Genomic DNA, 16,333 nt, shown 5'->3' with positions numbered 1-16,333 from the left:
ATCTATTGCTAGTCATATGATGTCACCATCTAAAGGCCAGCAACCGACTCAAAGTAATTCTTGTAAGAGGAAACCTCCTTTGATGCCCACGATCGAATGGAAGTCGATAAAGGCTACGGTTTGGTACACCGATCAAAAAAGGACGACGCTATATAACTGACTTTGATATGTTTTCCATTTCATTTCATTTTCCAACCCGCTGCATTAAGCACACCGATACGTGATTCTTGCCTCAGCAAGCATATTTTTCGGCCAATTTGATTTCATTATGTCTGAGAGTGATTCGCCGAAACATTTTTTTCGATGAATTCACTTTTTTGTCAAAAATGATTGGTCTAGGGTCCAACTCGAAACCGGCGAATTGAGATGCAGCAGTAAGAACGTCTCAGGAGCCTCGGCGGAGGAAGCTATTAAGGTGGTGGAAATCGTAGACAAATACTAGTATTATCAATGTGAAGAACTCCTTGACCGGAAGCACAAATGCCCCATGAAAAAACAGTCCTACCTTCATTCCTGATTTCGCCGCTAGGGACGCTACAAGCTATCCAGATCGGTAGATCCACTAAATCACAGAATTTTCATGTTTTTGTAAAAAGGATACATTCCAACATATCTTTTATATTGTTGACATTTTCGAATTTGTAAAATTTCTTGAATTCCTTTCGGAGGTCGAAGAATTTGTGGAAGTATTTGGCTAGGTTAATGTTCTTGTTAGTTGCCTCTGGATGCAGTAGGAGGCGCATGTGAAGTTGGCCGTCTGTGCAAAAACAAAATGGCCGACCGCCATGATCGGGATGGATTTCCTTTGAGCTGATGAATCGTTCGAACTGAAAAGAGACAAAGTAAACAGGGGTTAAGAAACGTGTCAATAAGATATGATGTGGACGAGTAGGGCTTCCTGAAGAAAAGCATCTGTTTCTCAGTCAAAGGTTTAACCTGTCGATAAAAAGAGACAAATCGGGGGTTTGAAGAGCAGGGATTGGCTGGAGATTTTAAGATTTGAAAAAGAATAACTCCATTCCTCGCTCTATTAGGCCAACATAACATTTGAGACCCCGGTGGTTGCAGTCTAGTTGACGTCTTCCCCGTCCTGTCGCCCACCATTTTCAGTTTCTCCATCAACATTTCCCAAACTTTCGCTCAAAGCGACGATGATGGGTTCATTGCTGTACCCATCTGAGATTCTTCCCCGCGCGATATCCATGCCCATCTTTTCCCAGCCTGCCTTGTTTCGTGATTACGATCGAAAACACTGTCAGGGGCCGATCACGCACTGATGAGTCGGTTGATAGCTCTGCTGCTAAAAAGTGTCCTCTTCATATCTCCGCCACTGGGACAGAGAATCGATAAGAGTTATTCTCATCATTACGGTAATCTTTCAGGTTCTCAGTTATTCATAGGAGAATTATTCTTGTGTAATCATCGCGGCTACCCTTGTTTAATATTTGATGTCATAGTCAAATCTATCACTGAATCAAGCGTATCTCATACAGGTTCAGGTGCATCTCATGATACAGCATACAGTATCTAACAAGCAACATCACTTTAAAGTGTTTAGTGACAAAGCCGCCCGAAATGTAGTGACATAGGTTGAGGATGTCCTTCCACTGATTCAACTGTCAAATCGCGGAAATTCTACTCCAATTATGTAAACTGCACTTAGTCTGATGACAGGCGATAGCGACAGTAATGGAGACCATGGATCTAAGCAGAATCCAGCGGCTCTAATCAATAAAGTGCTATTGGTTTGCTACAATTACACTTTAAAGGTCGCCATTAAGATGTATTCAAGAATATATCATAGACTGAAATTAATCAAATGCACTTTCCAAGTTTAATCAACAAGTATTCACCAATTACAAACATCAATAGAGCTGTTAGTAGAAAAGGTCTCTGAGACGATCCACCAGTCTTCTCTAACCGTCCTCGTGGTAATGTCACCATCAGTTTGTTTTAGCTTCCAAGAGGGATTCAAGTGGTGTCATAAAGAACTATAGCTTGAAGGACGGACGGATCTCAGTTTCTACGGATAAATTGATATGCCCCCCCCCCCCCCCACCCACCACCACCACCACCACCACCACCACCACTTCATCCTACACGAAGACCAAGACTGCATTACAGGTCAAGATAGGTGACAGGCCAAGGTCAAGGTCAGACAAAGTGTGACCAAATCAGCCAAGAGCACAAAGCGCGAACAGTGAATATTGAAAGTGCATCAGATTAATTTGCACCGCGCGTCGACAGTGATGGAGCCGTGGAATCGATCACCCGTTTTGATAGGAGGCAATTGATCAATCGAAAACATTCTCAACTGCTCAGAGTTTGTCACGTCGATTGTTAAACATGATAATCTCATTACTATCTCTGATTTTACTTGTTGTTGACATTTGGGGGGTCGTCTGCGTAAGCGCATGCTGAGTGTATCCTTTGCGAGAAATACCGAAATCAATTAGCCTTTATTTGATCATGCTAGCTTAACGAGTCTGTATTTAATTACAGCCAAGGCACTACAAAAACAGCAAATCACAATCAAAAACGAATTTCCACTTCAAAGAATAGCAGCCATTGTAAGCTAAGGAAATAACTTCCCCGAGGAAGGACACAAACATCAGTAATTAGACTCAAATCTTGCTGCAGAGCTTCCGGCGATGCGCGGTATTAAACATGGCTGCCAGGGGCGGACTGATATAGTTGCGTCTAATCACTCATTTAGAGGAAAGTTGCGAGGCTACAGTATACGTATTTGAAAATCGCAATCAATAATGTTTTTTTAGTGCAGAACGACAGTTATTACATGACAGACGTATTATGAATCAATATAGTGCTTTTAAGAATATATGCCCTCTCTCACCTTGCCCTGAAAACCTGACCTCTAGAAAGAAGATGTCGAATTATTTACCAATTTTGTTTTCCAATTCATTTGAATTAAAAAAACTGGCATCGAATTCTCTGCAATTTTGTCTATAAATAGCAACATTTGGTGGGTGCGCGGAGTCTGATCACACACGACGTTCTTCTAAACCAAAATTGCCTCTGCCATCACAACATGCGGATCAGACAGCAGGCTGAAATAGCTATTGGAGTTTTTTTTGCGAATACTGCGCGACATTTCTGTTTGATTTGAAGGCTTTGATGTTTACAGAGAGATGCAGAAGAAGAGCTAAAAACCAATGTGCTCATCATTGCATGCAGAATAGCAATGAGAGTATTCGGTGGGAATGGGACTCTCTAGTGAGTAATCAAATACCGACAGTGCGCTCGGCAGTAAAACCGGATTGGACGATACCACAGAAAGTTCTAACCAATAGAAAGCTTAGGTAATCCCTGAATGACACGGAATACTAAACCTCTCGCGAGAACATATCGTGCGACAATTCGCCCTTTACTCAACTCGGCTCCTTCCGTCTCCAATCCCCTTTCCTGAGTTCCACACCCGTATCTTCCTGTGATCAGTGCTCAGGCTAACGGCCTTTCATGGCCTCTACTATAAGACTGTAATCAGATTACGAGAACATTTGTACATGTCTAGGATAAGAATATCGAGTTCCACTCGAGGATAGAATACGATACAAGTCTTGCTCTCGAGTTACAGGGATTGTACTGAGATTTCTGGCTGCCAAAACAAGATCCATTTGAAAGATCTAGCCTCGAATTTTGAGGAAAGCGTCGAAAATTCTATATCTGTCATTCTATGTAATTTGCGATGTATCGGCAAATACAGACTTTTGCATTCCAGTACCGAACACGTCGTAGACTCTTTATACGGAATAGCCTACTCCAAATGTGGCATCATGACAGAAAAGGTCGTGCATATATCGAGGCAAAAGAACCCTATTCTTTACCACTTAGACTTTCTTATGTTGACTGGCGTCGAAGGAAGAGAAAGAAGTTGCACTCCCCTCTTCGAATACATCCGTAACATTACACGACGCACATCATGTTCCGAATTGGCTGAGATGTCCCATAATGATGTTACCGGACCCAGAGGTATGCGATTCTGCCCATCACATATCGATCGGTTAGAAGATTATTACGAGTCAATCATTTCCCTTGAGAGATTCCGGGGCACACTTGTCCAACATTCCTAACTGTTGTAAGTAACATCCATTTGAGTGAAGAAGACTGCGTTGCGAGGGGATTGCATCCTGAGGAAATCAATGGTGAATGGACACTTCCCGGCCCCGGCCTTAACGTTCAGGGTCGGAGAAACGAACTAACGAAAACTCCTCATCACGATGTTCAATTTACCATATGCAATTAGTTAAAGACACCGTTTTGCTGATTTGGTAACCGAAAAATATATGAAATGCACCAACACATCGGGTTCAGAGCTGCTTCCTTATCCCTGAAGCTACCCAAATACTGCATTAGTCTACGATATGATCAATCCATTTTCAGTAAACCCGCAGCTTTGCCGCACTCCGACATACTTAGTCCTGCAATCCAATACATTCTCTATTTCTCTGAGGAGCATTAGGCGCGCGTTTGCCGCCTTCACTATATAAGATTTAATAGAAAAATGGTACATCATGGCATGATGTTGTTACATGTCTTAACACAATTAAAGGATGCGGGGAAGGATTCGTTTCAAATCGAAGTCTTAACGTACAGAAAAATCGTGTAGTTTTCACCAGAATCAGGATAATGGCAAGTTTCTGAGTGGCAAGAGAATATGAAATAGTGGTGTGAAAATGTTCTTTTCGTGGCACTGATTGCGCAGTATTCAGTTGTAATACACTTTCTTCTTTTGCCTGTCATATATATGGCCAACCAGATATTAAATCAGTCAGCTAGACGTAGATCAGACACAACCTTTACCACTGAAGCTTAAAATCTCATCAGGATCACAGCCTTTGATCAGGTCATATCGATCTGAGGGAACCTCGGGCGGATTCTCTCGATCTGAAACATACCGGCCAGGCAAGGTTGGGCGGTAGGCAGCCGGACAAATTCTCACCAGGTCGGAGCTAATTGGTTTCTCCAACGTCTGAGCCAGAATATTATAGTATTGTGTGCTATATTAAATCCACAAGTGCACTTGGAACTGATTCATGACATTGTAGCTTTCTCCACTACTAGCATTTCCACCAGTGGTATGCAGACTTTCCCCAAGGTAATAGGTTCTGAAATGAATTTCTGACACTGGATGTTAAATGCTCATTGATATACATGTAGTCCCATGAACTGGCCCATCACCCGTGTGACACTGCCGAAGTTCACATGCCCGCTTTACATACAATGAAACAATGACCCGTAAGAACATTTTGAGTCGTATGAATGTTTATAAAACAATGGTAAAATATCAAAATATTTGATGGCCGCGAAGAAATAGGTCCCTGTGGATGATACCATAAGAAACATTTAACCAATGCTACAATAAAGCAAATACATTACATGGCTAATATCACACGAATGGTTCATCGCTAGCCAGGGATGAGCGATCAGGGATAAATTCACCATCTATGAAGAAACGAAGATTTATGAGCCACGAGTAAGCTTTCTCGGGGTTAGTATCACTGCATCCAAATTGGCGAAGAGCATTATGAGGAAAGGCCAACACCTCTAATCCAAATGCCGATAACAGTCTACGAGATTAGGTTTGATATCGTTAGCCTAGCATTAGAGCAATTTTAGAGAGCAGCTTACGCCAGAGTTGAAGCTGCTGTACATGTTCGTACACTACTTTGCCATCTTTTTATAGTTACAACGTACCAATCGCATTCGGTTCCTCGACTAGATGGCTTCGTCTTCGCTTTGCACTCTTACAGCATTACAATGATTTAACAATGAAACATGTTATCGACGGCTCAGTGTCGTCTCAACAGTATAGGCGACCGACAGTAAGGCTTCCTTGGAGTGAGGCGTAAAAGGAAGCCCGAAAGAGTGTTCCTCTGCAGCCATTAGCTCCATGGGCATGGGTATCGGAAAACGAATTCCCCGGTATGATTTATGATCACATAATATATGTAATTTGTTTTGTTATAGCAATATTCCAATGCATTGGCAATGAAGCTTTCTATTGGAAACATCATTAACATTTGGGGTTTTTAAAGCTATTATCAGCAAAAAAATTCAATGTACGTTACAATGATATGTTTGAGCAACCCATCAGCTTTCTAGACTATTTTGTTGAATTAACGTTTAGCACAAATACAACCGGCTAGCCCATGATTTTCTGGCTGGCTGGCTGGCTGGCTGGCCCGTTCTTCCCGAAGCAGCGTTCTACTCAAGTAATTTCGCCTGAGGGACCAAAGGACTGCCAACCAAGCAAGCATATGAGGAGGACTTCATGGATTATCTCGATTTCCTCATTCCAAAGAAGCTGTTTGGCTGCTGGTATCTGCAGCTAGTTGGCTTAGTTTAAATTGCCCCGAGGTCAAATTGTTATCGATCAGGTAATGCGACGCGGCATACCTGACAATTTGTGATGTATCCAGAATATTTGAAATATACTCCCATCTCGAATTCTAACACACTGCAGTACATGTACGTAGAAATCATCGAGCAGTCCTTCAGATACACAAAGGTCCAAAACAACCAATGAATATGAACTGTTTTGTTCATCGATACATTTTTATTGATATTGGTTTTGGTTCACCTTTAGTTGTTCTCATATTTTTTAAAAAGGGAAACAGATTGATTCTATTCTATTTTGATATTGGGAATGAAACCATTTGGAGATCAATACTTCTCGGTGTACAGCTGTACACTGGTTTACATTGCATTCGTACTTCCTTAACCACGTGCCTTAACATGCAGGGGTAGTTGATCTCACTGTCAACGCTTTCAATTGATTCTACTGTGCTGGAGATTGTCGGCAATGTGAGGAAACAAGAATATATAGAAAAAAAATGTTGTCCACAACCGGATTCGAACTCGCGACCTTTGGATCGAACATCGTATTCTGACATTCCCGACGAGCGTTCTACCAACTGCTCTTAAGTTTCTAAGACTTCTGACGTCATGCATTTATCGAAATCTGATTGTATTGGTTGAAAGTCCCTGTACAAATGTACACTATAGTGCCCCAAAGGTTCAGGAAACAAAATTCGCGCCCGGGGCTGCTGAGCGCCAAGAGTCCAACGGCGACACTGACAACAACAACGACCGGCCTACCATTATCGAGTAGAAGTCGTGGACGAGAGTTTACCGAAAAATGTTACTAATTGGCTACCAGACTGGTATTCAGAACCTTGAGCAACCGTCAAATGCAAACGCAAAAAAAACCTGAGCACTCAACTCGAAAGCATTCGTTGATTATGCTTTTCACATACTCCTCATGCAGTACTGGCTGTGCCCAGCTTCCTCAGATGTGGTAACACGGGAAGAATATACTGCACGTTTGGAAGACGAACAATATTGAACAACTGTCAACTTCGAGAGACAAGGCTTGTACCATCAGTAATTCCGTGTCGGATGTTATCAAGTTAATCCAGAGAATCTACATGAGGAGGAAATGTAAACAAACGGGAATCGCAGACGACAATCGATTGAATCAATGACAAGATGTGTCACGAGATCTGAATTTCAACTCTGAGATCTAATTGATTGTCTAAGGAACTAGGATTACAAAAAGTGCATTGACATAAAAATAGTTCAGCAAACTATTTTATTCACCTGTCTGCTAACAGGGCGAAGTTAGCATCTCCCACCTACATAAAGCTTCGTAGCTGGGATACCATATTTCTCATACTCAGCCGAGTCGACTATGAAGCCGATATGGAATCAGTTGGGCCAAGATAACGGCAAGAACATTCGACTTCATCTAGGTTATTTACTACTGGTCAATTTGTGTTTTACGTCATCCCGGCTACATCATATGAGACACATCTGAGATTCCATGAGCACGATCTATGGTTTATGCCTTACATCACGAAACCATGGTATCCATAACCTTGGAATATCTGGACGCGTTTTTCACTGGTCCCAGGGGCTGCGTCCATCATGGGTTATTGGTTACCAAATCAAATAGACGCGCCTTGCCAGGATGGAGATTATATTATCCGGACCGGACTCTAGTTTAATACAGTACCCGATATTTGCTAAGCGTTGTCGGCATATCATTACAATTATTAAAATTAAAATATCGTTTATAGAAGGAAAGAAATTGGCCTGGAATAAACACTAAATATTTGACCCTAATGTATGACAATGCGAATGATAGTCAGTTATACTGAGAGGAGACGATAATTCACAATGATTACAACTTGCAATTAACTACACTGTAAATATCAATGTTTATGATGCTGTTGACTATGAATGTATATTGTGTTGGTTTAAAATTGCACCGTATTTGACATCAGCATTCATGACAACTTTCAATCCAGTGTTTAACTACATAATTCTAACCTGGAGAGTATTGGGGCAATTTTCATCTTACGTCACCAGAACAAATGGGTGTTATGAAAGACCAAATAGACAACTGGGTCATCCGTTCTAGAAAGATACTAGGACATGTTCATTCATGACTACCCGTCATCTCTTGTCGGTGTGGGTCAAGATCAGCCTCGATGGGTTGACCTAGGAATGACCTTGAACTTTAAAGTGACCATGAAAACTGGAATGGCATACTAGAGTAACCAAAGGCTCTCGACTCAACAGTTCCATCAAAGCTAAGCAATACTATAAATCCCTGATGAGTTCATGACTGAAACCCCGCGACCACCGCCAACATACTAGTGTCTCCATAACCGAAGGCCATTTCGCATTTTCAAATATAACCAGGACATTATCAATTCATGGTGAGGAATTATCTCAATCACAAATAGACACTGCCAAGCAAATCACAAATCTCTCCTTGGGCGAGAATTACACCCGGGATATTTCTGTTTGCTCTTGGTCAGGTGGCGAAAGAGCGAGTACAACTTTGAGAGAACCGCGACATTGGCGGAAATCGTCTGCCTTTGCCAACGTCATTGGGTAAATTTGCTGTAGCTGATAGAGATTTCTGGCCACATTCGATTTCCCATGGTTTTATTTGCACATAGATGGCACAATCTTTGACAGCCACGTGTATATAAGTATTTTATCTGTACATTCCACAGGTAATTTATCCTTCCTTTCCTTGTATTTGTAGAAACCGTTCAAAGATATTGCTTCATATCGTGTCTATCGCGATTGCCTTCTGGGAAAGGCATGTCAGTCGCGCGTTAACGCGAGGACATGGAGCTTCGACGGGTGTCGCTTTCTCATGACGCCACTGTATTATAAACAAAGCTTATCTTCAGGTGATAATGACATATTGAATTGAACACCAACATATGACAACTTCGCACAAGATAATGATATTTTTTACGATATTGTACGATATGTACATGATATTTGACAAACATATTGGTGGCGTCCTTTTAAAGCTGAACTGACAACATACTGACGCCTGCTTGGCACGTTGTACAATAGTTCACAAGCAGTCTATAGTATAAAAAATAGTTCTATAACACGACAGGTTGCATTAACCCGATATGTAACTTGTCGGGACATACGGATCAGTTCATGGACTATTTCCCGTATTCCGGCCGTAATTTGCAATTTACTGGACACGAGAGCGACGAAATTGAAGAGATGCATTCATATTTCCACATTGGTAAAACGTACATAAACTCTGTGTACGCTAATAACCAATTACTCTCGTTGTCAAATTATGTTATTTGTTTCTAGGTCAGCTTCCCTTGTCGACACCACATCAACGCAAATAAAGGATAACATGTTTTGTTTCAGCGTATATGATGATATGAATCGTCAACAAAAAGAGATGCCAATTAATGTCAGAGTGGTATCGTAAATAAATGTTAGCGGGAAATGTGTACTATCTGGTGTGTTTCTTCAGTCCTCGGTCTTCGCCAATATTCAAATACTCTACCATCGACTTTACCTCATGTACGTTTTCCTGTGTATACCTACTGTACAAGGCCTATCGGCACACATAGGATGCAACTAGCCAATTGGAAAAGGAGACAGGTGTTTGTAATGACGACATCATATGGACACTGAGAGAAGTGCACATACGATTCTATGAATATTGGTTTTATAGCGAGATTGGCTTCTGTGAATTCTACATTCTCTATACGAAACCAACCAGCCACTATAAGGTTTTGGTGAAATAGCCCATGGTACGAACCAGGGTACGAACTCAATGGCGCACCTTGTAAGGCACCCAGAATGTACCTCAAAGTTAATCGTTAGCTATTCACGGGTAAGATAGCCAAAGTTCCGAAGCATTAGTGTGGTTCAGCTCCACCGATCCGAAACAAAGAAATTACTTTCCAGGGCGAGGTCTCTGAATGGAAAGACAATTTGAAGACGAGTTGAGGCGACTCCTGCGAGTCATTTATGAAAAGAAAGAATGTTTGTGTATCAGGGTGGAAATGTTTAGTTCATGGACCAAAGGTTTCATTGCACATCATTATTTCGCCATGAATGTGCACTTGAAGCAAATGACTCGAAATGACGGGGGATAATTTATCACGGTATGTTACCGTATGTTATGGAACTTTTGAATTTGTCTAGGTCGTATTCCAGGGCGAACATGCACTGCCCACCTAAACAAATGCGTGTCATCGTGGTTGATGACTGGCGAGTGAGTCCTTCCTTCTGTGAATAAGCCGAGCTCCATATTCGGTGGCACTCGTTGGATTCCAAGTTTATTAACCAAGTTACATGTAGGCTTCAAACAACATTCACAGTCGTTATTTTCAAAACTTGGCCTGTGCCATCTGCCTTTTGCCACGAAGTTAGTCTGTAGGAAGAGTTATCATCGACTTTTTCTAGCAGTTGGAATACTCGTCGACTAAAATATGATTTTCTTCCAGACCTCTCTACCACATGTAGTATAATAAGGAAATCAGTCGACCGTGACACAAGCCAGGGTTGACAAACGAACAAAGGAACCACCTCACAATAAGAAAACTACCATAAACTCGAACACGCATCAAAAGGTTTTTTCACGAACGCAGAGTTTTTCATGACTTGGTATAGCGAATACCATCAACATGTTATCCTTTCATATGAATGACCCCGGAAACTACAATGGTATTTCCCATTGGAAAGGAACCTTTGCGATATTCTATACATTTGTGAGAAATCTAGAGTACATTAAACGGAGAAAGCAATAAAGAAGTAATGGCTCACTGTTACTGGGATGTTTCGGATGTCACAGGCATTCGTAATCTGTCTAGTCAGATGACACTGGGAGGATGGAGGAATTGTTTTGTAACTTTTATACTTTTATATGATGCTGGGATTCTCAGTCAAGAGATGTTCCAGGTACAGCCATGGGTACAGGGTATCCCAGAAGGAATGATATTGCTTGTGTCCTTCTTTGATGCCGTCAAAGTGTTTATTATCCTTTTTTCGACTTGAATCAGAGTCGAAGTAGGCAGCTTCTTCTGATTGCAATTGCATAGAACCTTCACTAGGACAGTCGCATCCTATAGAACACCATTCGATACCTTATATCTTGGTGCTTCTGTCAGCGTGACTACTGCAATGTGTTACTGCGCCAAGTTCATCAAATTTTTATCACGCCATCATTCAATTTAACCGTCGTCAACAGAATTGTTTCATTTTCTATGGATGCGAATGAAAACCAGTTCGCCTTTCCATCAAGTTGTCTTCTTATCTGATGTAACTCAGTCACGCATGAGAGATGTTTCATCGAAATTGTCACCAATAATGCATTATTCAATTTCATCGCCGTTTCTGACGGACTTTTCTATTGACATTCTTCGCAATTTGGAATGGAGCACGAGGATGTGCACGCACAGGTGAAATTTTCACAACCGTAAGGGGAGAATAATATTATATGAAGTGCGCATGCGTGAGATTTGGCAAAATTGAAAAAGATCCTATAATCTTTTTGATATTATCTTCCGCCGAATTCCTTTCATTTTGTCACAGTCATTTGTAGAGATCTCCTGGCATCTCTTCAATCAAGATGTCGCAGCAAACGATGATGTTCACTGGACCAGACGATAATCTCGTACCTCAGAATCAAATCCAGTGTTTTGAATGGATTGTTGTATATTGTTTGGAATATAATAACACTGGGTCAAGGTTGACCGCAAACGTCAAGAAGGCAAGTGCATGCATGGCAACCTGGTCATATCTCATCAGGATAGAGAAATTATGAAGGTGTCTCCATTATTTACAGTGACAAACACGCAACGCTGCCTTCTGAGAATGGGACCTTCAGAAATGGCGGCGACCTGGGCCATATCGCCGTGATAATGGGACAAGAGACTGGAGCTATCAGCCTTAGAATTCGTGAAGTTGCTTGGGCTATTGACCGCCGTTATAATGGTCTAAATCATGCAAGCATTGATACTCACGACATCGACATCCTTACAATCTAGCAGGCCAAATATTCAGAGCATGGAAGGTCAACTTCTGATCACATCAGGTTCATCAGGTGTTTTTGTTAGTCTTATAAAAGAAGATCTTTTATGTACGGGATGGAACTCTGGTTATAGTGGGCGAAGAAAGAAAAAGATATTGAATTTGGATAGGAATCTTCGGCCACTGAAAAGGTTTTATAGAATCTGCGCAAGTTTTTCAGAGTTTTTGCAATTGGAGCACTCATGATGGAGGTGGCATTGCACAGATCTACACTTTGTTTTGACACAGTCGCCTTCGCAGAAGTCCATTTTCTCTGTGTAAGACTATAAAAAGAGCAAGTCCGCAAAGTTCCCCTTCAGCTGATGGTCGAAGGGAATAATCGGGGTTTTTTTTCCTCTTTGGCATGTTTGCTGGTCAGTACAAAGTGCTTTGGTCTGGTTTCTGGACACTTCGAGAGAGAGTAGAGCAAGAGCAAGAGGGACGACGACTTACATTTGTCAGGTCTTGATTAAGAAACTGTAACGTGCTCATTCTACTGTACCAGAATAAGTGTTTGTCAATCTTAGAACTTTTATTTGATGGCAGGTAAATATGGCTTATCAAGGGCAGTCCATATTTCAATTGAAAACACTTTAGCTGTGTTTGTTTTAGAAATAGGTGAAAAATATTTTGCAACTAGGGCACATTGACACAGGCAATTTTGAGTTCGTGTATGTAGTTGCAAGATTGACCAGTCCTTCATTATTTAGTCAGGAAAAGCAGGTTCTTCTGAAGTGGTTGGCACAGTCAGTCGTCAGCTAAAACGTATTAAAAGCGAAGCCCCATACTGACTTCATGTATTACCATTGTGGCCAAACATGGCACACCCCACCAGGAGAAGTGTAAAGGCCCCTCCAAATTTTACGCACAACACTTTTCTACAACATTCATATCCAAAACCAAAACATTTTGACCCAAGGATGATCCATAGAATAAATAATGATTAAATGGACAAAAGTCCTCTTCTGTTTGTAGTTGTCCTTTGGCCCACTGCCTTGTGATTGTAAGACGGCTCAGCGTGCTTCGCGCTTCTTTTTGTAGGAGGGTCACTTGCTTATGGAATTCCTCAGACCCCGAGATTAAATCAGAAGTGCGTTAAGAGGAATGACTACAGCGTTGACATTTGGGAACAGCTTGTAAAATATGGTATAAATGCCAACATCGTCAGTCTTGTGCAGCTAAGAAAGGGGTCAAGAAACCAATCTTGAGCACGTTTACTCTCGTTGTAAGTTAAGCAGAAGAGAATGTCAAAGCACCTTTTGTTGGGTTACATCCTGAATGCAATGCCTTAACTGTCAATTTAAGCTGTTTCCCATGCTGCCCTGTATGCCTTGTGACATTGGGGGCCATAGACAGTCCCACTTCCAATGAAGCATGCCACCACTTCCTACCGCGGGTTTTCGAAATCACCCATGATGGGCAACAGGTACATTTGCATGTGCTAACATGCATGATTCATAGCCCATGAAGCTAATGCCTTGGACAATGAGTGTGGCCGAATATAATGGGTGATGATTACCCACATAGCCAAACAAATGTATGGTGAGAGGGTCAAACATGGTGGTGCATTTAGCGAGATGGAACCCTGTCGAGTGATTACAAAAATGCGGGCGCCACCATGCAGTAGTATACTCTCTTCTGTATTTTGTTTTGATGTGTTGCAGGCGAATGTTGGTCTGTTCAAGTCCCTTGCGACATGCTTTTCAATAAATGCATCAGACGATGCCTCATCAAAGCAATGGGCTAATAAATGTTGACACAAATCATTTGCTGTGTTTCCCTAGTGCAATCATATAGCCCGAAATCTTATCTCCGAGTCTGTGACTGCAATTAACCAATCAGAGGAGGCAGATATCATTTTTCCAATACAGTTACTGACGGTAAAGCGACCAATCGGAGGAGGTTATTCAACATTATAGCCTCCCAATCTCCTTCAAAGGGAAGAGTTCTGATTGTTGTTGTTGTCGTCATGATGGAAATAGTCACTGATGTGCCTGATGTTGATAATCTCTGAAAACCTGCTTAATTTGGAAACATAAAATTCTAAGACGATGAAGATGATGACGCCTACCTCGTCCAAGACGTGCTCTAGAGGCTGTGCATTCCTGACTGCTTCTTCACTCAACCCCGTCTCCAGTTTACATTCATCTGTCAGCACCGGTTCGGAGAGATCGTCTGTTGTTGGGCGGACATAATGAGTTTGGACAGCAACAACCTGCAAGCAGACGACGGAGATGACGTTTCATTTATTGAAATTCGATTGGAGAAAAGAAAAGTAGAGAAAATATTGAGATAAAAGAGATATTCGATACAACTCACGAACACCAACAATGTACTGATGATGATGTATTTTCAAGAAAGAAATTCTGTAGATCTCTACATTCCCACCACAAATTATTCCTAATTCCAAATTCTCATAATATATTGTGGGATTTCGGGTTTAACTGCAGTGATTTATACGGATACAGCGCTTCTCTAGTGGTGTCCTTCACGAGATTTCTTCAAAACTTTTGAAAATACTTCAATAGGCTTGTATAACAATGAACCTGAAAGCCGCTGCGTGCATCACATAAGATCTCAACACTGTCCCCTAACGTACTTTGCGTTTAATCCCTGATTAAGCAGTGGAGTAATCTCATAAGACTTAACCAAAGGCCCCTCGCGATCTTGGGGCTCACACCACGTGTTTTAGAGTAAACCTACAGATTTTCGTATTGTCAAGCAATAAAAGCTATAATGCGATGAAAGATCATACTCCAAAGGCTTAAGCAGGGATATCTTAGCCTTGGGAAGATAGATAAGCAAGGAGAAAACACCCACATACAAAGATATCAAGACCTACAGTCTGGAACGACAAAGCCTAAGTTGCATGTTGATTATTGAGATCGATCAACAATAAAATGAAATGAGTTTTTTACTTTTGAGTATTTGGGCAATTTAAAAGCTTTTTACACTGTTCGAAATTTTATTTTTAGAGTATTTGGTTATTGTCGCTTTGACAAACACTCTTCTGAGCTACCTCAAACAAAAGTGACCAATGACATAAGAGAAAAGCGTCACCTCCTTTTATCTCGTCTGTTTGTATTACGATAGAGTAACGTGTTTGCTATCAAGAGTACGGGGTGCAATCCCAACAAGAAGATATATGGGTCAACAAGCCACAATGTAATACTGTAGTATTCGCCGCGATCACCTTTACATTCGCCAATTCTACATGCAATTCGCAAATGACATCCGTCATGATATTTATATGCCATAAAGTGTAATTAAGTTCTATTTTGTCGATGGGGCAAGTCATTTTGTGGAATTGTCTATACAATGTATATCTTGGTATCGGCAGTGCTCTGTTGTATGCAATACAAGTGTGTTTGGAAAAAGCAGGACTGTGCAACTGATGACTGTTTTCTGATGAAAAAGTGGTTACCCTTTCAACAAGAGCATTACTAAATGACTTAGAGAGAAAATGAAACAGCGAATAGTCAATAGTTTATACTTTGCTATTCTCCCGAAACATGGTTCAGATTTAACAATAACCAACCCGAATGAGCATTGTGTCAAAGATTATCGACCCGGGTGACCTGCCCTGGCTCAGCTCTCGCCCCATGCACAGCCAAAGGTATCACACAGTTTCTGAATAGGGAGACCTTACAATGTGTGTCCCTCCCAAGTCAGTCATGTGGAATGTTTATTTTGAGACGAAACTGAGGACCCATTAATAGTAGAGGTCTGTGTTGATATGGAATGCCCTACTGTATAACCTCAAACTTGAAAAGCCTTGATTCCTTATAAAAATATAGTGCTAGGCACTAAGACAAGTTTTTTCAGGCCTACTGTCCTAACCAAAACAAACCCAATGTTAGGATTATTGCAGGGGCAAAGTGGGGCAATATGACAACGGCAATGCTTAAAAGGGACAACACGATGGATCTTATTCAAAATCAAGTTCAACAGTTTCTGT

General features: G+C 41.3%; 1 protein-coding gene across 1 annotated transcript in view; it reads right to left on the bottom strand.

The window, feature by feature from the left end:
• LOC135496372 (epithelial splicing regulatory protein 1-like) overlaps window positions 1–16,333 on the bottom strand; it is a 53,170-nt gene that overhangs the window by 35,486 nt on the left and 1,351 nt on the right. The window contains exons 2-3 of the mRNA XM_064785661.1: window positions 14,447–14,590; window positions 602–827 (exon numbers count right to left, since the gene is read on the bottom strand). Coding sequence (XP_064641731.1) covers window positions 602–827; window positions 14,447–14,590 — 370 coding nt within the window. The remainder of the gene's footprint in view (window positions 1–601; window positions 828–14,446; window positions 14,591–16,333) is intronic.

Source organism: Lineus longissimus, chromosome 11 (genome assembly GCF_910592395.1).
Source record: "Lineus longissimus chromosome 11, tnLinLong1.2, whole genome shotgun sequence".
Taxonomy (NCBI): Eukaryota; Metazoa; Nemertea; class Pilidiophora; order Heteronemertea; family Lineidae; genus Lineus; species Lineus longissimus.
Note: the sequence above shows the minus strand (reverse complement) of the source record. Positions and strands in the feature narration are given on the sequence as shown.